Source organism: Argiope bruennichi, chromosome 7 (genome assembly GCF_947563725.1).
Source record: "Argiope bruennichi chromosome 7, qqArgBrue1.1, whole genome shotgun sequence".
NCBI classification, from domain to species: domain Eukaryota; kingdom Metazoa; phylum Arthropoda; class Arachnida; order Araneae; family Araneidae; genus Argiope; species Argiope bruennichi.
In genome coordinates this window covers 44,609,806-44,634,481 of record NC_079157.1, presented here as the reverse complement: position 1 = coordinate 44,634,481, position 24,676 = coordinate 44,609,806, and the positions used below count along the sequence as shown (strand labels likewise).

Sequence of the window (24,676 nt, the reverse complement as noted above, 5' to 3'; positions counted from 1 at the left end):
TTTAAAGGGGTTTATGTTGTTTTAACGCTTGTATCGTTTATTACTTTTATACTATCCAATTATAATGTTCCATAATATTATTAAAAAAAATGTAAGATCCTGTTTATACGAAAAAAAATGACTAAAAATATATACAATTTTTTATTCATATTACAAAATGATACTCATCAGCAGAAGTTCAATACTTGTAACCATTTTTAAGTGCTCGCTGCTTGTCTAAAAACTAAAAATAATGACAGAATAAAAGTATAAAATCCTTAAAAAGTTTTTTTAAAAGTCAAATTAAACACTAAAAATGCACATTCGATTTAAAAACTTTGGTTATAAAATTAAATTGCAAAGTTATCGCCAGAAAATTTATATCTTTATATAGTTGTTTGTAATCCAAGGTGTTCTGCTCCAGGAGTACCAGAACTCTCCGTTGGCTTGGCGAGCAGTAAACGCAGTTCGGTCGATCTGTAACACGGCCTTCCTTCAGGGTCTCTTGCACTAGTCTTCACCAGAAGTTGAAAACATTCTTCTTTGAATTGTTCGACTTCTTCAGGAGGAATATTGAAAGAATTCCCACACATTTGGTACAACGCATCTGAAAATCATAATCGCAATTTCAAACAAAAGTATTAAAAAAAATTCATGTATCTTTTAGTAAAATGAGCAATTCGCTTTCTTTCTTAACAGAAATAACAGAACAATTCTTGCACGAATAAATAATTTAGTACGCTTTTTGTAAAAAAAAGCATTTTGGTGCACACTTGATGAAAAACAGGAAACAATACAGCATATTTTAGAAAGCCATTATTTTAATACTTTGTTGACCGGTGACGAGATAACTCGTCTTTTCATGCCCGAACGTTGTTGACCGGTGACGAGATAACTCGTCTTTTCATGCCCGAACGTTGTTGACCGGTGACGAGATAACTCGTCTTTTCATGCCCGAACGTTGTTGACCGGTGACGAGATAACTCGTCTTTTCATGCCCAGACGTTGTTGACCGGTGACGAGATAACTCGTCTTTGCACTTTGATATTTTTTTCTAAGTTCATGAAATGCAAATATTTTTTCAAAAACTTGTTGCAATGCAAAATTTTGTCATGTTGGCTTTTCAAAATCAAAATTACTTTTCTAATTTCTGTTTCCATTGCATTGTAAAAATTTAAAAAAATTGAACCATGCCGGAAGAACTTTTTAGCGAGTTATATGCGGATGTTTTGTCGGATTGTCCGAGTGATTTCGAGTTCAGTGATTCTGATAGTGATGATTCAGACATTAGACCATCAAAACGACAAAGAAGAATTCTTTCCGATAGTGAAGCAGATAGTGATGAAGAGTGGAATGATATTGATATTGTTCCTTCTTTGGAAGATTATTCGAGAAATTCGAGAGTACCGAACTTCGAATGTGATCCACCAAGCATCGTTGATGTAATCGATTCGTTTTTTGATGAAGAATTTTTTAATTTAGTTGTTTCTCAAACAAATCTATATCACACCCAAATGAAAGATTTGCATAAAAATTCAGCCAAAACTTTACAGTGGAAGGAAGTAACAACGAACGATATGAAAAAGTTTCTTGGATTATTGGTATTGATGGGACAAACGAAAAACACTTGCTGGAGAGATTATTGGTCAACTGACCCTTTGGTGGAAATACCAATATTCCCTAAAACAATGAGCAGGATGAGGTTTGAACAGATCTTCACATTTTTCCACCTCAGTGATAACGTTGAAAATGTACTTAGTACAGATAGGCTTTATAAAATTAGACCTCTCTTAGACTACGTTATTTCCAAAAGTCAATCGATGTATGTACCGAAGCAGCAATTATCATTAGACGAAGCAATGATACCATGGAGAGGACGTCTAAAATTCAAAACATATAATCCTTCAAAAATTACAAAATACGGAATTTTAGTGAGAATGGTTTGTGAAAGTGAGTCAGGGTACATTTGCAACCTTGAAGTTTATTCTGGTGTTGGGAAAAAACTTGAAGAAACAATATTGTCAATTTTGCAACCGTATTTTGGATTTAATCATCACGTGTATCAAGATAATTATTACAACAACGTTTCAACAGCTAGTATTTTACTTGAAAATAAAATACGTGTATGTGGTACCATTCGCGAAAACCGTGGCTTGCCAAAATTACTTATAGAAAAATCCAAAAATCTTCAGAGAAGGCAAATGACATTTTTACGAAAAGGACCGATTCTGCTCCTCACATGGAAGGATAAAAGGTTAGTGCGAATGATTTCAACAATTCATGATGCGTCTATGATAACAACTGGAAATCGAAATAAAAATTATATAAACGATAAAATAAAACCTTCATGTATAATTGAATACAATAAATATATGAAAGGAGTCGATCGTGCAGATCAATATTTGGCAAACAGCAGCATACTGCGAAAAAGCATCAAATGGTCCAAAAAAACAGCATTTTTTTTTTATCAATTGCCTTCTATTTAATGCTTTCGTGATTTATTCGAAGAAGTGCCAAAATAAAATAAGATACAAAAAATTTCTCTTAGAAGTAGCTAGGATATGGCTATCTTCGGAATCAATTGAAAGCAACACACAACCAGCAAATACTTCTCATGCATCTAAAAGAGCTCCACACAAAGATCCTGTATCTAGGCTTTCAGGAAAACTTCTGGATCACGTTTTAGAACCAATAATTACTGCATCTAAAACAAATCCAAAAGAAAGTGTCGAGTATGCTCTTCAAAAGGAAAGCGCAGCGAAACGAGATATATTTGTAAGACATGTTGTGTACCTTTACACGTCGGTGAATGCTTTAATTTTTACCATACAAAAAAAATTATTAGTTATTATTATTATTATTATTATTGTTATTATTATTATTAGTTTTATTATTGTTTTGTGCAAATAAAATGTTTTGAAAATCACTTCGAATTTTATTCAATTACATTTTTTGCCCGGTGACATAAGATATTTTCTATATCAAATAGCGGGTGCCATGCATACATTTTTGTGCGAAATGGCCGGTCAACAAAATAAATTTTTGTATGAAATTGCCGGTCAACAAAGTGTTAAAGAATCGAAATTAATTTGTATCCTATTAATTTGTAACCCCATAATTTTAACCATTAATTACGTCCAGAAATAATGGAATATAACAGAATGGACTCCTTGAGTATTCATTTATCAGAAAATTTGATATTACATTAAAACAGACTACGATTCGAAATTTATTGATCTAAACTTTTTAACTAGCCTTTCAGAGATATTTGCACAGATTCAAGCAACGAATTTGATATTAGGAATAGTAAAAATGAGCGATCTTAAGTCTTTTAGAAATCAAGATCGATAATTAAGATTTCTTACTTTATGACAACATTTTTTTTAAATATTTATAGACAGGTTCCATTAAGCGCATTACAATATATTATACCGGATATTATTGTAGTGGATTGGTATGAGTGAGGATAGAACCTGGGACCTCGTGGTTTGCAGCCGAGTAACATGACCACAATACAAAAGCAATTGCTCGTGTAGCTTAGCTGTTAACTGGCTTATAAGCTTTCACCACATTATTATATACTCACCTGCCACATTCGGTAATATTTCCTTTCATATTTTTCATTTTCATGGTTTTAATTGAGTCAGTCTTGAGTTCTTTTTTAGGAAAATCCCTGTGTTAGAATGTCCTGTAATTGGGAAATTGTTGTTTGTGAAAGTTTTGCGGCTCACTTATAAAAAATGACGCAAGCATTTGACATGTCATCATACGCAATTTTTAATTTTATTCGGACATTAACTTCCATTAGAGACACGACACCAATAAATACCAAATTGCCATATATTTCCTGCATTCTTATTGGTGGAATAACTTATTTTATGACTGATGATCAATTCCATTATAGTTTGAAGGTATACGACATGTTTCAAATAGAAACATAATATTATGACACACAGTAAAGTGAAATTAGGGGTAAGTATAGATTTTCCAGGGAGATCAATCGTAAGAGGCTTAATTGTCATTCTCGTGTAAAAATTCCTCACTTCATTTCAGGACACTGTATATACATAGCTAACTTACTAATTTTATTTTCAATCTTGTAAAACAGTATAGAGAATTTGTAAAAGAGAAAACATGGTTACCGAGTTTTTATTTCCTGAATGTTCAACTTTTTTTCATATCCTCAACGATCAGCTTTCATGAAGCAAGAACAGGGAGCAGGCGCAGATTCTCCTCTGAAGAGAATGGAACCAAGTATGTCTCAGTAGCTTGGGCCGCGATGACCTGGTAGTAAGATCTCTGCAGGTCTAAGCAGCAGAGAATCGAGCAGACACGAGGCATTGTTCAACTACTCCAGAATCGAAGAACCAGAAATGATTTTATATTTCGAAATTTTAAAGTCACAAATCATAGAATTTGCAAATTATTTGATATAGTGGAAATAAAAAGCGATTCTTCTCATTGTCCGCATATTTTAGAAACAGCTTATTTAGAGTTTTATTTTACAGACAATCTGTGATGCAAGAATAATATTTCCATATTGTAATACACTCGTGCTACGATTCCATATGTTAATTATTTTTTTCGCAATTATTGCTTTATTTTTTATTCCCTATTTCAAAAATTCGCCTATCTATATGCTTTTGGGACGCACTGCAGACAAGTGCGAGAACTTAGATGGATTTTTACCTGGATTTCGTTTAAAGTTTAGCAAAAAGCGAAAGTTTTGGTATATAAGTTGCATATCATAATCCAAATGAAGGTAGCTGAATTTTACAATTCTACCATCATAGACAAACGATATGTTCCTAATTCAGAACCTATTGGGCGCATTGTTAGTTTAATATAAACAGAATAGTTAGAATCATTTCAAGGATTTTTTTTTCCACATCAGGGCGGTCTAGAGATTCATTTAATAATCAAGTTACAATATTTGCTCAATTTATATTTAATATTAGTGTTGGGATTCCTGGCGTAACCCTAATTACATGTAACCCTTTAGCGCATACGTGCTGGTGACGTCAGGAAAAAATTTCCCTTGACCCCACAGAGTAAGAGAAAGTTTAGGTATGAGTTTGGTTCCATCACACACACATACATTCAAAGATCGTTTTGTGCTGTGTAAAGAATTCGTGCACGTAAAATGAAATATATGTAAATATTTGTATATAATTTTCTGTGCCTGTGTCCTGCAAATAAAAAAGATGACAAAAAATGAGAACACTTGGATTAATGATTTCGATGTTTATGTGATCTAATTCACCTTGGAATATCTCGATTCTATCTCAGTTAGAAGATCCCAGAATGACAAAGTAAGAGTGAATTTTTCTCTTACATTTCGATAACTTTGAATTTGGGACCTAGAAATCCCAAAAATTAGAACATTTAAGCGAAATTAAGCTTTTGTAAAAAAATATTTCGTACAAATATTCAATTTTACTGCACAGTTTTATCAAATAATATTACACACACACACACATATACACACACACACACACACACACACACACACACACACACACACATATAATCACAGACAGTATTCCCAAATCCGAATTAATCAATAATTCTTACCTTTACACGCTTGGTCCGATGGATATGGAATAACTATTTTCGCTTCGGAGCATTCCAATACTCGAAATCCTATTTTTTCCACCATTTCTTTAAAGCGATCTTTATTTTCTCCACTCTTATACATATCCACAGTATAGGAACCCTAAAGATTTAAGCATGCATGTTTGCAGATATGTTATAAACTTTTCGAAATTAAATAGAAAGGACAAAAGATTGGACACCATTTTAAATTTCAATAAAAATGAACAGATAAGTTAAAACAATGATAAATAAATAAACCTTTTTCATATTGTAATGAGAATCTTTTTTTGGTAAATGAAGTTTCTGGAAAAAGTAAATATTCAGTTATTTAACACACAGAGCAGTGACAATGAATCGATTACTGGTAAAATCAAATTTCGGACCAATAAAAGATATTAAATACCACTGCTGGGCCTTCCGATACCTACACGTAAGCTTTGGAATATGATAAAGTACATATCTGTGCAAATTAATTGTTTGGAACGTAGGAGTGCCGTAAAAATCTACACTATTGCCGAAGTCTGTCTATTATAACAGACTTCTGAAATTCATAAAAATTTTTAATTATAATGTAGTAATAATATTCTCTAACTTTATAAAGACTGAAATTTTTACTGAATTATCCATATGGAAATTTAATCGCTTCTGAAAGATTTTTTAGACCATCTATGTTCATTTATAATCAAATATACTTTACCAAGCTAAATTTATCAAAAGTAAGCTCCGTGGCAATGTATTAAAAAATATATATGTTTATAAATAGATGATCTGATGGCAAATCTATGACTTTTAGACATTGTCTGCTACAGTTTTAGGTAATTGTTTCTTTAGTGTTACAACTTTCCCACAGAATATCCACAAGTATATGAACAAAATGTGTTGGTTCAGAATGAAAGAATGAGTAAAAGAAGGTTCAGAAAAGCTTAATTAATGAGTAAATTGATTTTTTTTTATATCAGTGCTGCAGGGCCTTGACTTGGGATCCGTTTAGATATAATAAACAATCATACTGTAAATACGTGAGAAAATGTGGATCACGATATGATTAAAAATGATTATTTTTACTGAAGAGTATGAAGCCTGCTTACAGCCTGTAAATTAAAACATAGGCAATGTAAAAATTGTCCAAAATTCTCTACAAGTGACCTACGCAGATCTAAATTTCTCATGTAGAACACTTTTGGGTGAGTGATAAGTGCTCTCAAAGGGCCTGATAAAATTTCAATTGCATTTTCATTAATATAAAATTAATCGTAGTTTTAATACTCTTGCCTATTAACTTGGAAGTACATTGCATAAAAGCCATTTCCACATATTTTAAAAGTAGGAAACCTGAAAATAACGTTTTTCTACAATAAATTGAAACAGATAAATCTTTACTAAGTTTTTGTTTTTAAATTAATAATACAATTTCGCTCATCCTTTTGCCATCTTGTTTGTAAATTTTTAAATGCTGGAGAGATAAAAATCAATTTGGTTTCTTTTTAGCGACATATCTAGAGACGACCTTTTGGTCATCAGACGAATCTTCAATTTTTTGGCCACTTAGGATCGTAACAAATGCAAATCAGATGGCGCAATATCGGATAAATATGATGGGTAAATCAATACCTCCCACTCCAATTCATTAATTTTTTTTCTGAGTTTGTCTTGCGCAGTGCGATCTTCCATTATCATGTGGAAGAAGAACAAATTTTTTGTCGACAATTGCTGGACACTTTTCGATTAAAGATTAATTTTCCTCGATCCGGTTGTTCTCAGTAACAGTATGCATTCACAGAGTTCCAGGTTTCAGCACTTCAAACTGAATGATCTCTCCACCAAACACAAAAGAGCGGGAGAAAGCCACTAGCTTTTTGCGTTTTTTTTCTCCAGTGGTCAAGCGACCAAAGATCGCTTCTGTATTATGCCGCTGAAGCAATAAGTTGCATATGGTGGGTCAGTTACCTTTGTTTTTTTCAGACAGAGTACGTGAGGACCAAACACCTGCTCCGCTTATTTTACTAATCTGCCGCAAATGTTCTGGGATGGTCGACCATCCCAGAACATTTGCAGTTAGTTAAGCGCGTCTGACTGTTCCTCGAATGTCTGACATGGATTGGATTGGATTGGATTCCATTTCCGCCCTTAACATGCTGTTGTCTAAAATTGTTGTATATAGTTAAGTTCGTGAAGATTATTATTGTTTTTGTGAAATGGCCATTAAAAAAAAGATTTTTTAAAGAATTAAGTTTCTTTTAGCTGAAAATTGTCCATTATGATAACATCAGAAATCAAAGACAGGCATTTTCAGAAATTGATTACTTTTCAATCCTTTAATTTATGACGATTAGAAAAATACTTGCAAACCTTTTTCGACGACACTTTAAAAAAATGCAAAATATTGGCTTGAAAGTTTTACCAATTCCTTCTATTTAATACTACTTTATTCCAAAAATTTGCGAAAAACTTTAAACGCTTCATTAGATTGACTTTAATTTTGAGTTAAGCTTCATAATATTTGACAGCTAATTTTATAGATATTTTTAGACCTGGTATAGCCGGCATCCTGGCATAAGGTTAGCGCGTCTTCCCTGTAATCTGGGCGTCCTGGGTTCGAGTCCCGGTTTCGGCATGGTTGTTCTTCCGTTGTTCTGTCTGCGAGATGTGTGAATGTGCCCTCCTGTAAAAAGGGGTTGTGCAAGCGAATGAGTGATATGTGAGTAGCAAAGTCGTACTCTTGGCCCTAGTTGGCGTTACTAAAAAAACAAGAGACGCTCCCCCACCGGCTTAAAATCGCCGTCTTCGTAACAGCGGGCTTGTCCATGGCAAGTGCCATAAGAAACAACACAACAGACCTATGACTTTAGTTTAGACATTTTCTACCAGCATCATAGCTTTATAAGTTAAAATCTGGTGCTTCAACCCTACCCCTGCTTTATGCGGTAACATATCCGGATGTAAACTTAGAGACCCATAAACTTGATGTTATGTAAATATTCTACATTTTGATTGGAATAAAGGCTTAATTGTTCTTGCATTTTTTTCAGAAAATTCATGAGAACGGACGAACAGATAAAGCTCTCAAACGATTACACCCAAAATTGGGAATAGTTCTTCAAACTTGGTGAAATGACAATGTATGAAATGATATGCCCACGACTCGTCTTGTTTTTGAGATACCGCGTACACAGACCATCTTAATTTCGAAAATGTGTGTTTTCGAACTCGGGTTAAGTTTGATTCATCTAAATTTCGAAGTGAAATTTTCAGACAATTGCAGTATTTTTTTGTATAGTTTGTCTAAGAAAATATAAAGATGCGTAAATTTTACTCCAAAGATATTTTTTCTTTATTACATTTAAATTTCAATTCTTATTGTTAGTCAAAAAAGGATAAAATTATTTTTAACAGTACAGAGATTTTATATGTTCTTCAGTCTTACGAGCACTAAATGTAGTCTGATGCAGACAAAATGGAGGTAGTTAATAATCCAGAAATAAATAGATCCTCAGCTAAATCGGCCATAAGTGTTTAAAATTTTAATATTTATGGCGTTATGAAGAATCTTAACTTTAAACGATTCTTCAGAAAAAGAAAAGGGTTAAGTGAAGATTAGCGTGCACCCGAGTTTGTCGCCAATATTCTAGCACCCCTAATGCTGTTTTGTTTACTACTTTTTTCAATGGTTGAGTTGTACATAAACTACAACTATATTATGAAAAATGTTAAATTAAAAATATTAAAAAAATATCGATTAAAGATTTTAATTTTGTTCTTTATTATAATTAAAACTTATTAAATTAAGAAAGTTAAGCTTATAATTAGAAGTTATTTTCTTCTTTTTTTTAATGTGAATACGAACAGAAAATATTTATTCTTTTGCAAATTTTTAATTGTCAGTATGCGCTTTAAAAAATCGTCTGCATTCTCACTTTAAAAGACAGCTGCAATGGAATTCTTCGCAGTTCTCGTAATTCTTTTGGTGTTATAACGGTTGGTATAATTTCATAATTTGTTATGTCGGGTGTATTTCGAACCTGAAGAATGGATGAAGGGTGAGTTAAATATGCATATATATTTTACGAGTTGATGAAGTTAGGAAGGGATGCTTGCTTGAAATTTTGTATGGAGAATGATTTGATATCGAACCGGCAGAATGGATGAAGGGTGAGTGGAATATATTTTTTTACGAGTTGATGAAGTTGGGAAAAGTATTTTAGTTTGAAATTTTGTATGGAGAATGTTCCGATTGCTTATTACTCCGTTTTTTTCTTTTCTTTTGGTTATGCACTGTTTGTTATCCACACAGTCTTTATGTTCAATGTGCTAGCGAAGCTACTAGGTTCCCGCTCCCGCTTCTAGCGAAGCTGTGGGATGTTGTTTTTTAAGTTAAAAAATTCGGCCCGGTGCCTTCTACAGATGCCGAAGGCACCGGGCAGTATGGGAGAAAAAAAACAATACTTATCAGTAAAAAGTCCTAATTAGATGGCGGGAAATGGTAACCGTAACTGTTCCGTGGAAGTGTTTATTTTGTCCGCCATCTTTATTGGCGACTTGGTTTTGTTGGCGCCGCTGGGTGCACACTAAAATTCACTTTTACCAAAGAAAAATGTCAAATTCTGAGATTCAACAACAGATTAAACATCTTAAATTGTTTATTATACATGAAAATGAAACATAACAGCAAAAGGTTACAGCCACCACATCCGAAGATATATGGATTTATGTAAAATTCGAGATAACTATGGCTGAATCTTAAAGTCCATCCTGGTGCAAATCCTTCCGTAGAAACCACGCCCATCATTATCTCTACACTGTTTCTATACCCACTCGAGTTAAAAATTCGTATTTGCAGAGAAATTTATAATGAATAGAACTTAGGGGCAACCTCAGCTATATGAACATGGAAGTCTTGATATCACTAGCAATCGTCACTCCACCGCCTCATCAAATCGGCATCAAATACCTTATAATGCCCTGTAAAATCTGTAAAATGACGTGCCATTTCGAGTGTTGACTTATTTATCAGCCTCCAAATTAAAATACATAAGTTATCCCCATTTAGAAGATTTAAATGAAAAATTGATATGACTATAGAATGAACATTAAAAACCTTCAAATTGTGGTTAGTACTTCAAATATCGTATGTTCTGAAAGCAGATTTTTCTAAGACCAAAAAGGATTGAAAGAAACGAAACACGACATTAACCCTTTAAAGGGCTATTTTTTTCTTGTCATATTATATTAAAATATTTTTAGGCCTGAAAGTAGAATAAGAAATGAGATTCATTTAGCTTATTCGATACATTTAATTTGATAAATTAATTTGGTTAATTAATAATTAACTAATCAAGACACTTCATTTTGTGTGAGAAAGAGAACTGAAGCATCTAAGTTTCTGACTTACTAAAAAAAATGTGTCAGAATTTATGCCAACCTACATAATTTCATATGAAAATTGATAAATTTGGTGGGAAGCATACTTCCCGTGGCCCTAGAAAGGGTTAAAGGGTATGAAAATAAAGAATTTAATAAGGAAATTTTTATAAACAGATTAGAAATATATTAACCCATGCGGAAATGCATCAGTATTATTAAAAATACAATTAACGGAAAATGTGAATTCAACAAAAAGTGAAAAAGCTTAATTGACTGGGGGGGGGAGAGGAAATAATTCATTTTCAAAAAAAATTTATTTAATGAAAATTTCGAAAGAAGACGTTCATTCGCTAGAAATATACATTTCGTTATTTCCCCATTTCTTAAAATTTATAAATACCATTTTTGTCTCGGCTTCTTCATTTCTTTTAAAGTGATTTTAAACTGAGCCATTCGTTTCGTTAACGGATCAATCCAATGAATATTGTTACAAAAAATTTTTCTACAAATACCGCCAATCAATCTTAAAAACGAAGCGCATTTAATCGCTAGTTCAGCAGCTTGCTTGCTCTCTAATCCTCCAAATTTTTACTTGTCGGCGACTCCGACTACTCTCACAGAGGACTTCCCTGCAGCTTCAGAGTGCCAGTCTTTTATAGTTCCGGGAGGCAGGGCTGGAATCTTCCAGACCAATCAGGACGTGCCTGGGTGTATCTCGGGTCTTAGTGGATGGATCGTGAAAGTTCTCGAACTTTCCAGCACTATCCATTCTGTCGCCAAAGTCATCGCCAAGTCGCCAAGCTCAGCACGCACAGGACAGATCTTACAACGGTTTTACCAGTTTTTCCCACGATGATACTATTCGTGCCGGGTAGCAAAATTACAGATTTGTAACAATATATTAAGCATAACTACAGGCTATAATCTATATCAAGCAATAAAGCTAGAATTTAAAGGATATAGACAAACTTGCAACAATCAATTAAAAATAACTACATTGATTTTCAGGATATACTTCTTTGTCGTGGTTTCATTGTGGATAAATAGGGATAACCGATATATTATTTAATGAATTTAAAAAACAGAACATGCCTGATAAACTTCTTTCCATTTCGGAATCCTGAGCATTTCCGTCAGCCATTCGTATATTAAAGACTTTATGACGAACAAAATTGCAGCTTCTCCTCCTGGTTTTAACAGGTGGTACACATTCCGGAACGCCTCTTCTTTGTTTATGAGTTGATGGAAAGTGCGAATGGAGATGATTTTATTTATCTTGCCTTTGTAATTCCGGAGCGTTTCTCTGCAAAAGGAAGGAATCAATGCGCACAAATTATATTAACTTTCGTTTAGTTTTATATTTACTTTCGTTTAGTTTAGTTATATTAACGTCCCGTTTTAAATCAATACTGGGAATATTTTGGGATCGACCACTTAATTTTGAACCGCGATCAGATGACGAGGACGACACCCGAGATGACACTCCCCTCTCCAAACTTCTATACCACAACAGCGGGAGGACGTTTGGGCTCAACGGATTTAACGTTCAGCAGACCCGCGTAAACGACAGCTCTTTGGTGGTTTTAGTTTAGTTATATTAACGTCCCGTTGTAAAGCAACACTAGGACTATTTTGGGACGGATCTCGTAATTTTGACCCGCGGTCAGATGACGAGGACGACACCTGAGCTGGCACCCCCCTCTCCACTCCACACCACACCACACCACACCAGCAGGAGGAGGACGTTTAGCATGACAGATTTAACGTGCAACAGACCCCCTTACACGACGGTTCTTCGGTGAAATCGGGTCTCGAACCTGAAACCCTACGGCTCACAAGCCGAGACCTTACCACTAGGCCACCGCGGCCTCGGCTCTTCGGTGGAATCGGATTCCAAATCTGAAACCAGCCGGTTCCGAAACCGATACCTTATCAGGCCACCGCGGCTAGTATTATATTTAGATGCTTTGTGGGAAAAAAACCCAAAAATGTCTTAAATGAATTCATGTTTGACGTTTTATCGTTTAACAATAGTTTTATATACGAATCGATGTACATTTAATAACCATTTGAAATTATGTTTCCTCACAACACTGCGATTTGGAGTATTCATAATAACAAATGCTTCTTTTGGAATATCAGAAATTCTTAAAAGCTCGAAAATCGCTTTATAATGGATAAATAAGTGAAAATACTGAAATTTATTTAGCACTGAAATATCACAAACCACATAAATATCGTTTTTATCCTCTTTGTATTGAGTTGAAAAAAAATGGTATGTTGGACAGTTTTAAAATTAGATTTTTAAAAGTCAAGCCATCCATCCTTAATGTCACAATTTTTTTTAAAATTATGTTGGATAGTTTTATACTGCATATTAATACATAATGTTCAAAAAATGGAAGTCATTTAAAAGAAATACTTAGTTGCCATAACAAGTTCACATAAAATATTACCTATCAGATTTAGTTAGTCGTTTCCAAAATGTTTTTTTATAAGCATGCAATATCTATTTCTTGCATAAATCCATTATTTCTATCATAAATAGTAAATGAATGAAGAATTAATGAAGGATTTTATTCGCATGAAGTTTCCCACAGTAATTATCACCAACCATTTTAAAAAGTATTTTATGACAAAAACAAATTGCAAAATCAAATTCTATTAATTATTCTATTAATTAATTATTGTATTAATTTTCCTTGAACATTTCTTGCTTATCTTTAGTTTCTCTCAACTTAGTTCTTCTAAACGCATCTTTAAAAATCGAAAATTAAAACCTTAAATGCTTTTGCAAGGAACTTAAAATCTCGCATTTTTCTTAGATCATTAAAAAAGTTTTTCCGTTTTTCATTAATTAATTCGCAGTGTACTATTCAAGGAAAGGTCGTCGGTGATTTGTTCAGCTGTGTTATTTGCTTGTACTTGAAAGATTAAAGTGTTGTCCATACAGCGTTAAAAATCGGAACTTTAAGTATGATAAATTTTTGAAAAATATAAGCAAAAAAAAATGTTCATTTTCGACATTTAATTCTTTACTTTCATATAATTCATCAGTAATTTAAGTTTTGGGAAGGCGTAAGTGCCGAAACTATTCAAAAATATTTCAGCTATTTACATCACGTTCCTATTCTACGAGCAGTGGAAAAGTTTTTTTTTTTTATTTCGGAATGGTGATTTTACATTCCAAGGTATAGTTATTGCGAGTGCTTTATCAGAAAAGCATCTTAGAATAATAATCGAAGAAACTGCTGAGAAGAAACATTGAAAATTTGACTGTCTCGCTATTTAAAACAGCTACAATACCATTCTAACCTTGTGTACCGTATCTCCAGACTGAAAATAATTTGAATCCATGAATGTGGCTATTTATACATCAATATTCATAGATTTCAGAACATGGAAAAAACACGTGAAAGTATAGAATCTATCGCCAAGGCTGAAAAGCGCTTTTGGTGAGAATCATCGGAACATGAAAAAACACGTGAAAGTACAGAATCTATCGCCAAGGCTGAAAAGCGCTTTTGATGGGTTGGTTGAGTTGCGTTTTATGGCGCAAGAGTCATACTTGACTAAACTGCTCCAAGATTTTGGTGGGAATCATAGGAATAATTCATTTAGAACTGCTTCAATGCAGTGGAACAATAATTTAAGACAAACACTGAACGATTCAGTAGATTTTCCAATACAGAAAATCATCTGTCCCTGGCAAACAGAAAAGGTGTACTCTTCCTGTACGACAGTGCCACGCCACGTATTTCACAAGAACTACAGAGAAGAATTGAGATGTTAAATTCTTCAATGCCCATCACATTGTGTCATCTGATTATTACCCTCTAGGTTTTGCAAAATTTAAATGGAAAAATTTTTCCATTTTACAAAAACGCCTTCGGTATTCTATTTGTCCCGAAGATGTACAAAAGCACCTGATGACATTTTATTCCAGAGTAAACCGACATCATTTATCAAGTTGAAATTGACAAATTTTTACATAGAAATTTCATGCAATAAAAAAATAGATTATATTTGAGAATTAATTATATCCTTTCAATTTCTCTCGCTGGAAGTTCGAATTCGAACTTATGCAATAGTCCTATAAAATTTGTTCAAAAAAATGAGAAACCAGAATCAAATATGTTGCCTTAATTTGATTTTTCGGCGACTATTGCAAATGCAAAATTTGAGAAAACCACGAACACTTTAAACCGGTGATTTAAAAATGTGACCTTTTCTATTTCTTAAATTGAGGAAATATCCCGATTCGGACGAATAAAATTGAACGGGATAGTCATATTATATATATGTTCAGATAGTTTGCTGGATAGAAATAAGAATTCAAAACAGAAGATGAAACAGGTATTCACCTTTTCTCTATGTCGGCCAAAACACACTGAAACTTTGGTGTAGTTTTCAGTTTAAAATTGCGTACTACCTTCGGATCAAAATCGATACCAATAATTGCGCTTACGTCCGGGAATTTTTCGAGCATTGATTTTCCGCACAACCCCTCCTCTCCACATCCAACGTCCATTATCACATCATCCGTCAAGTCACTCCATCCAAACGTGTCTTTGCAATGATCTATGAATTTTCTGCAAGCAACCTGGTGAAGATTTGGCTTGCTGTCCATTTTCAAAATCTACAAAGAAAAATGTCAGTAGAATCGTTTAAATTTCATTTAAATAGTTAGATTAATATCGTGTTCCTGAAAACACAGAAGAACATAGTTCTCATGACGTCAAGCATTTAGAATGACAAAACAAAAAAAATTAATCTGCTATGGCAAATTTCAGGTTATCATGTGAGAACATTTTTTTAAAGTCAAGTAGTATCAATCTGGCAGGAAAAAAAAATGTTCGCATATGACTCATATTCCGCAATCACAAACATTTAGAAAAGCGATGGTATATTTTTCTCGAGGCCAGAATCTTATTTGTGAATAACCAATTGAAACCGGTTTTAAAGAATTAATGTGCATTATGTTTTAGAAAACGATATTTTTTTCCCCGTCTCAAAATCATTCGACTAATAACGTGGGTTTTTTTCTTTCTTGCCAGCTAGAAATATTGAAAATTTAACTATGCAACTTTTGTTATCACCTCTCGTTGTTTCGCTGTCGATCCCATTTTCTTCTCTGTGTTTCTGGGAGTGATAACTTCTTACGATCCTGGAATTTATTGGCAAAACAAAATCTGATAGATAGTGGAAATTCACGTCAAGTTGTAACTTTCCGTTGGCGATATGCGCCAAATGTAGCAAACTATCATTTTTAATAACCCTAAAAGCGAAAAATTGACGCCTAGAAAGCGATAAATCGCCAATTTTCTGCCCGTGTATTTTGAGGTTTCAAAACATCATGCTCTCAAACGATTAAAAAAAAATTGATATAAAAGTTTTTTTTTTTTTTTGAATTTTGAACATTCAAAATAACCTGAACAGTCTTCATACGTTACCCGTATCCACCTAGTAGCGAGTAGTGGAATCATATCCTGTGAAAACCAAATAACATACTACTAACATCTGTGGATTCTCGTCCTGATATTTCAGTCAAATGAAAGCAGGCCCGCTTGATATGCGTCAAGAAAACATGAAGATTCAACATTACCTATTAGACTCAGAATACCGCTTTATTTATTTTATTTTTATTCTACAAAGACCAGTATGGTCATTCTACTGCAATTTACATAAAAGAACGATATAAAAAATAGTAAAAATTAGTAAAATACAATGAAAATAATGTTGCCCGTGAAACCAAAGTCGCAGCCAAATTAGAACACAAAGGGATGATCAGGCACGTCTAGAATAACTTTCAAATTATGTTGGACCCTTCCCAATTATTTTATTCTTAAAAATGATATTTAGAGCATACCCATATATGTTGAACAGAGATTTTCACCTCATCTTGAAGAAGTCTGAGCTGTTTAGTAAAACACCTATTATGTAGCGAAACAGCAAATGTATCGGTTTTTTCAAAAATAACAAAATTGTATCAATTAAGTAGATTATTAAGTTAAATCAGATTATCAGCTAATTAAGATTGTTTCCGGATTTCTTAATTAAGACTTGCGCTTTAATTTAATCTCGGAAAATGATGCTATAAGATCACCATTTAATTGCGATTCTTTATATACTGTTATAAGTTGCAACTTATTTGTGATATTTACACTCTAATAAAACTGGCAAATAAAACAAAGAAAAACCCGTGTTTTCTTTTTTTTCTAAACTTTTTACTACCGGTATTAAAACCGGTTTCCCAGTATAAAGATCTAAAAAATACCGAATACCGGTATTGAACTTTTGGTCCGATATTGCAATCCCTACACAGGATGTAATTTGGTATGCGATTCCGGTAACAAAATTATAGACTAGCATCACATTTTGAGGCAAATTCTTCGTTGTGTAGTTTATAGTCTGTTTTTTCTTCAAGTGCAAGATCAAGATAATATTTAAAAATACATAAAACATGAAAAACAAACTTTGGTAAATGGCTTGGAAACGTTTAGAAAATTTAGGAACTAATCCATCAAAAATAAGGTGGAAAAATACATATTTGATTACGTTTACTCAATTTATAAAAAACACATTAGGTGCTGAACTTATGAGAGTTGAATTCTGAACGTGGTAAAGCTAGTTTATTGTGCCTCCTGGCTGCGCCAAGGATGCCAAGTCGCCAATAAAGATGGACAAAATAAACTAACACTTCTGCAAAACAGTTACGGTTGCCACTTTCTGCATTAAAATTATGATTTTTACTGATAAGTATGGGTTTATCTGAATTTTTTTTAACCATTGGGATCACTTTCGCTGATTCTCTTAACAATTTTGAAATGAAGTTTTTACAAAGACGACTGCGCCGGGCTGTTGTGTAGGGACAAATTTAGAGCATGAGATGCCTTCGGCATCTGAAGGTCAGAATTTAACTTAATAAAACATCCTACGGCGTCGCTAGTAGCAGGAGAGGGTACCTTGAACATAGTGACTGTGTGCATAACAGGAATACACAAGAAAAAAGAAAGAACGGAGGAAGAAGCAATCAAAACATTCTCCATACAAAATTTCAAACAAGCATTTTTTTCCAATTTCAACTCGAAAAATAAATATTATATAAAATATCCCACTTAGTCTTCATCCATTCTGCCGATTCAAAATATTCCATGCCTTCCCATTCACCAGACATCCATTCTTGAACAATTACCGACATAAATTATCAAAGGAACCGTCAGAGCACAAATAGAATTACGAGAATTGCAAGGAATTTCATTGCAGAAGATTTTTAAAGCAAGAATTCAGACGATTTCTTATAACGAATACCAACAGTTAAATTGCAAAAGAATCGTCAGAGCACAAATAGAATTACGAGAATTGCAAGGAATTCCATTGCAGAATATTTTTAAAATAAGAATTCAGACGATTTCTTAAAACGAATACCGACAGTTAAATTGCAAAAGAATAAGTATTTTTCTTTCCGTATTCACATTAAAAATAACATTGCAGTTTCTTATTATTAGAAGTAAAAAACTTAATTATAATACAAAACTAAATTAAAATCTTTAATACATATTTTTTTTATTATTCTTAATACAACATTTTTCATAAAATTGTTCATGCACAACTCACCCATTGTAAAAAGTAATAAACAAAACAGCATTAGGGTTTCTAGAAGATCGTTTCGTTCGGTTGCCATATTGGCGACAAACTCAGAGGCACACTAAGCTACATTTCAACCTTAAACGTTTCCACTGGTTTAAAGACAATACAAGAACTATTCTAGGACTGACAACAATTTGTAATCATGGTCGGAGCATGAGAATTATAGCCATACCCTTTCCTAAGTTGTCATTCTCAACGATTTTCCTAATTATGGTAGTGAGAAGTGAGTAAAATTCTTTACTCCCTAATTTTTGATTACATTAAATCTATTGCATACTGCTGTGTTTAACTTTTTTAACACCAATTGAAAAATAAATATTCTTTTACGAACACATAAAAGATAATTTATTGTAATAAAATCAAAAGATCAATTCAATAATAATTACTACGCCCGATGCTAATATTAAAATTCTTTAGCATATTAATGAAATAAATATTCTAAAACATCTTAATATATTCTTTGTAGAACTAAATAATTTAATTTCAAATAATATAAATATTTTTTCAAATCCTTAATTCCTATATCCACTGGTTAAAAGTCATACTATTTCCTACTATATAAGGCCATCTCCACATGCTCATGCGTTTCTCTTTTGCTATTAAAGATTTGAAAAATATGCTATTACCGTATAAATTATAACAATTCACTTCGTTTTAAAAACAATACAAATTGTATGGTAAACGTTGCATCTAATTGGAGATTTAAAAAGTAGCTTAATAGGATACTTCGCATTAAAAACTTTCAGAACAAATGTTAAAAACTTTCTATAAGCAATATTTTGAATTCAAACAATTCCGGGTAATGAGTCACTCAAGATCTAACAAAAGATTTATTTTGCAGTGCACAGTCTGATGATTTCTTAAATTTAATTACATTTGTTCATTACTATGCATATGAATAAAAGTTTAACCATAGTATAATTATTTATTGAATTCCAAAATTTCAAATGAAAAACGGCTTTGAAATGTGAATGATAATCTTTCGAAACAAACTGGGACAATTTTAAGTTTGGAAAGGATTTTAGCGAAAAATATTCACACTTTTACAAACTCTTGACCTAAAAAACGATTCGAATTTATCACAACAGCAGTTTAGGTATCTTAACGTCCCATTTTAAAGCAACACTTGGGCTATTTTGGTACAAATGACGAGGACGACATCTGAACTGGCACTCCTCTCCAAACGTCCATACCACACCAACGGGAGGACGTTTGGCCCCGACGGTTTTAACGTGCACCAGTACTGCTTACACGACGGTTCTTCGATGGAATCGGGTTTCGAACTTGAAGCATCTGGCTCTGAAGCCGAGACTTTACCACCAGGCCACCATGGCCTCTTGTAAAAAAAGCAGAGAAATTTTCTTATTTTAAAGGCTGTATTAAAATCTTAGATTAAAGTTAAAATTCCCAGATTAAAGTTAAGAAATGAAGAAATGCAGTATAACATAACCAAAATGATCCTACATTTTTTTTTTTACGTAACTTGAATCGAAAGCAGCCCTTCGGCATTGAGTAAAAAAAATAGATTCCATAAGAATGTGTTCAATAAAGTATAGGACTCATAAATTGAACATCCATATAAAGGATAACTTGTATATCAAACAAACAACTTATCCAAAGGATGTGTCCTGTTATTTGATAGAAAAACATTTCAAAGGATACTGCACTCATTTGGGGGAGGATGAAATGAATTATACAAAAGATAAATACATTTTAATCAGTATTATTCACATTTCAGTATAGTATGTTATCGCATCTTTATAAAACAGACATCAAAATGCAACCAAGGTTTTTTTTTTTTTTTTACAAAACTTGATATTTCAGAATTATTGAAAAAAACGAAGTAAAATTGAATTATTCATGTTTTGTCGTAGGTGCTAAAAATCGAAGAAACGAAGTAATAAAAATAAAACGATAAATATCATTAACCCTTTCGCGTCTTCTCCTGTGCGCGAAAATTGGTTTTTCCTTTTTGTTTGTTCTAATGCGGCGAAAAATAAATAAAAACTCAAACATTTACAAAGCGTTTTAAACGTTTAAAAGTTTTAAAATTTAGAAGAACGCTTGCAGCACGTTACGTCGCCCTGCAGAAGTTCACTTGAATGTGCTGGACGCATTACGGACTACGAAGCGGTTAAAAAAATATGTATGAATAAATGAACATATATAAATAAACAAAATTTATAAATGGATGCAATTTTATTTTGGACAAGGAACAAAAAATAAAATTGTACATAAATGCTATTTAGGAGGAAAAGATTGTATCTATGTATTGTATTGTTTAGAAAGGGGGAACTGTAAGCGTAACTATATATAGAAGGAAAATTATATGATCAATCACTTGTTTCACATGGAATTTGTGATTTTAAAATTTTCCCAATATTTAAAATCTCATCTTAATTGAAAAGCAAAATTTAATGTTATGTTAAAATTATCTGGAAAATTATTTAAATGTTTCTGATTTTGTCAAAAACTATTAACTACTTAAAACTTTGCATCCGTATGCTTAACCCTTTAAAGGGCCCTTTTTTTCTAGTCATATTATGTTAAAATATTTTTAGGCTTGAAATTAGAATAAGAAAAGGGATTCATTTAGCTTATTAGATAAATTTAATTTGATTGATTAGTTTGGTTAATTAATAATTAACAAATCAAGACACATCATTTTGTTTGAGATAAAGAACTGAAGCCTCTAAGTTTCTGAAATTACTAAAAAAATGTGTCAGAACTTATGCCAACCTACATAATTTCATACAAAGATTGATAAATTTGGTGAGAAGTATACTTCCCACGGCCCTAGAAAGGGTTAACAAAGAACTTAGTCTCTCTCCCCGAGCTTAAGCCAACATTCAACTAATATTTTCCCCTTCAGAACTTTCGAACTTCATATAAAAATAAGGAATCGAAATGACCATTTTCTGAAGTTGACATTGTTTTTGAAACTTTCCCACAAGTTTATACCAAGATAAGCAGCACATATTCACCAACAACTAACAGTCGTCCAACAGAAGTAGTATCGCTTTGCTTCATTAACAACCACTAACCATAGAATAATAGTTCTTCTCAGATTTAATCCATCATTGACTATCGGTAATTTTTGAGCTGTTTTTCATTTTGAGTTGTTGAGTTGTTTTCGAGTTCCCAGTAAGTCATATCACTGATTCTCCAACCCGCCCGAAGGCAAATGGATAATAAATACTGAATGACCGGACCTTCGCAACAGCAACACTGTTGGGAACTAGGGTTAACTACTAAGAACCATCACCGGCCACGGTACAACCCTTCCCGAAGGAAATACGTCCCGTCACCGATGGGAGGAGCCAGATCCTACCTTTTCGTGTATCCTCCAGGGTGGCGAGATCCAACTACGATGCCGTCATCTCATCCTCATTTTGAAGTGCCCCTCCCCTCTGGGGGATCGAGCTCCTAGTAAAATTCGTTTGTGATCTTGGCTTGAAAAGCTGAATTGAAAATCTGACTTTTAAAATTAAGTTACATTTGAGAAAATGCATAACGAACGAAACACTGCTGTCGATCCTGCATTTTTGTTTAGCACATTGATAATTTTTTGTCGGTATAGCATTAAGTAATTACAACTGGTATTTCGTAATATTAATCCAAGTAGCACTTTAAAAAAAAAAAAAAATCTTGATAGTTTCTGGTCAGAGCAACTCAAGTTTGATATTTTATGTAAATTATTTTGTAATTAATAGGAGTTTCGGTTAAGAGATTTACAAAAATGATTGCGGGAATTATGGAAGTATCTTGCGAATTTTAATCACATTTCCGGTTCGAGTAAAGCCGTTTCCTTTGTTCTAAAGTAATATTTTCACCCCAGACGCGGACACCCAAGAATTATGATTTTTGGAAGTAATATCATATTTAATAACCACGGAATTGAAGCTTGACATCATAAATTATCTTCCATCATATGCATAAGGATTTACAAAAGTTCTCTTTTTCAAATTTCTTGCTTATTAAGTATATGAAACACAGTTTCAAAATTAAAGACAGTTGAAAGTAAAAGAGGATTTTTAAATGAAAAAAATACTTCTACGTTTTTGCATGTTCTATAATCCCTACTATACCACTCTCAATATTATTAATCATTGCTAATTTATTTAATTTTTAAGAAATTTTTTGACTAAATTCTAACTTCATTTCCTAACAAATAGACAAAAAATTACGGTAAAAGTGAATTATAGTGTGCCCCTTAATGCGCCAAGGATGCCAAGTCGCCAATGAAGATGGCGGACAAAGTAAACAAACACTTCTGCGGAATAGTTAAGGTTACCATTTTCCACAATGTAATGATTTTTTTACTGATTAGTTTTTTTTAACCGGCTTTCATGCACAGCAAAATTTAGATCATGCAATGCCTTCGGCATCTGTAGAAGGCACCGGCCTGAATTTTTTAACTTTAAAAAAAAACATCCTACTGCTTCGCTAGCAGCATGAGCGGGAACCTAGTAGCTTCGCTAGCACATTGAACGTAAGGACTGTGTGGATAACAGAAATAATCAATAGAAAAGAAAGAATGAAGGTCGTTATAGGAACGGATTTCAGAGGGAATTTTAAAGAACAAATGCACTTATTTGATTTATTTAATACACACTTAGAACAATCAAACCATCCTCCATATAAAATTTCAAACAAACATCCTTTCCTTTCATCAACTCGTAAAAAAAATGTATATTCCACTCGTACTTCATCCATTCTGCCTGTTCGAAATATTGTCTTCCATCCTCTTTACCCAACATTCATTCTTGCACAATTTCTCGCGCAGCAAGAATGCAGACGATTTCTCGTAAAGTAAGAATTCAGACGATTTCTCGTAAAGTAAGAATTCAGACGATTTCTCGTAAAGTAAGAATTCGGACGATTTCTCGTAAAGTAAGAATTCGGACGATTTCTCGTAAAGTAAGAATTCGGACGATTTCTCGTAAAGTAAGAATTCGGACGATTTCTCGTAAAGTAAGAATTCGGACGATTTCTCGTAAAGTAAGAATTCGGACGATTTCTCGTAAAGTAAGAATTCGGACGATTTCTCGTAAAGTAAGAATTCGGACGATTTCTCGTAAAGTAAGAATTCGGACGATTTCTCGTAAAGTAAGAATTCAGACGATTTCTCGTAAAGTAAGAATTCAGACGATTTTTTAAAGCGCATACTGATAATTAAAAATCCAAAAGAATAAATAATTTATGTTCCTATTCAGATTAAAGATAAAATTGCAGTGGCTTATTAGTTATAAAAAACTTAACTATAATAAAAAATAAAATAAAAATCTTTAATCGATATTTTTTTTATTATTTTTAATCTAACATTTTTCTTAAAATAGTTGTAGTTCATGTACAACTCGACCATTGTAAAAAGTAGTAAACAAAACAGCATTAGGGTTGCTGGAAGAGCTTTCCATTGGGTTGCCATATTGGCGACAAACTCGGGGGGCACGCTAATCTTCACTTTAACCAAAATAACAAAAACCTCTGATGCGTAACTAGTTTGATGAGGAGGCAGTTTTATAATTGTTCACCAATTATTATAAACACAACCAAAATTTACTCACTAAAATTTCTCATGCAGTGTATTTAATTGTAAAGAAAATATAAGATGTTTTTCTTTCAAAGTAAAATTTATTGCACTTGATTTTAACAGTTTAGCGATTTAAAAAACAGTGAATGATATATTAGAACCCAAAACAGAAATTTATGAGACAGAAAAAACTTTTAAAAACTAAAAATATTTTTGTAGCATTATATCTTTTTAGATAAATAGAAATATTTTTAAAAGCCAATGAAAAATGAAACATACATTTACAAATAGCCTTATTCTTAAAAACACTGGTTGAGCTTATCTAGAAAACCATCTTTGTAATCTCTAAATTAACTAGTTCTAGAGATCTCTCTCGAAATTTTTCAGGTACACATTGCGTAATTAAAACAGTGCTAATCAAATAAAATAATTCTAATAGCTCACTTACACAATACTTTCAATTTTATTCGCTGCACGCCAATCAAGAAGCTCGTCGATTACGAAAGGCAGAAATGATCGAAATTTATTAATCTAAAATTGCAGGCGATATCTTTAAAC

General features: G+C 32.8%; 1 protein-coding gene across 1 annotated transcript; it reads right to left on the bottom strand.

Moving 5' to 3' along the window:
* Positions 1-201: 201 nt before the first annotated feature.
* Positions 202-24,676, bottom strand: LOC129976154 (juvenile hormone acid O-methyltransferase-like). The gene is made up of 5 exons (XM_056089582.1): positions 24,567-24,676; positions 15,300-15,574; positions 12,028-12,238; positions 5,554-5,695; positions 202-586 (listed from the first exon to the last, which is right to left on the bottom strand). The coding sequence occupies exons 2-5, from the start codon at positions 15,563-15,565 to the stop codon at positions 366-368; spliced, it is 840 nt and encodes a 279-aa protein (XP_055945557.1). The 5' UTR covers positions 15,566-15,574; positions 24,567-24,676; the 3' UTR covers positions 202-365.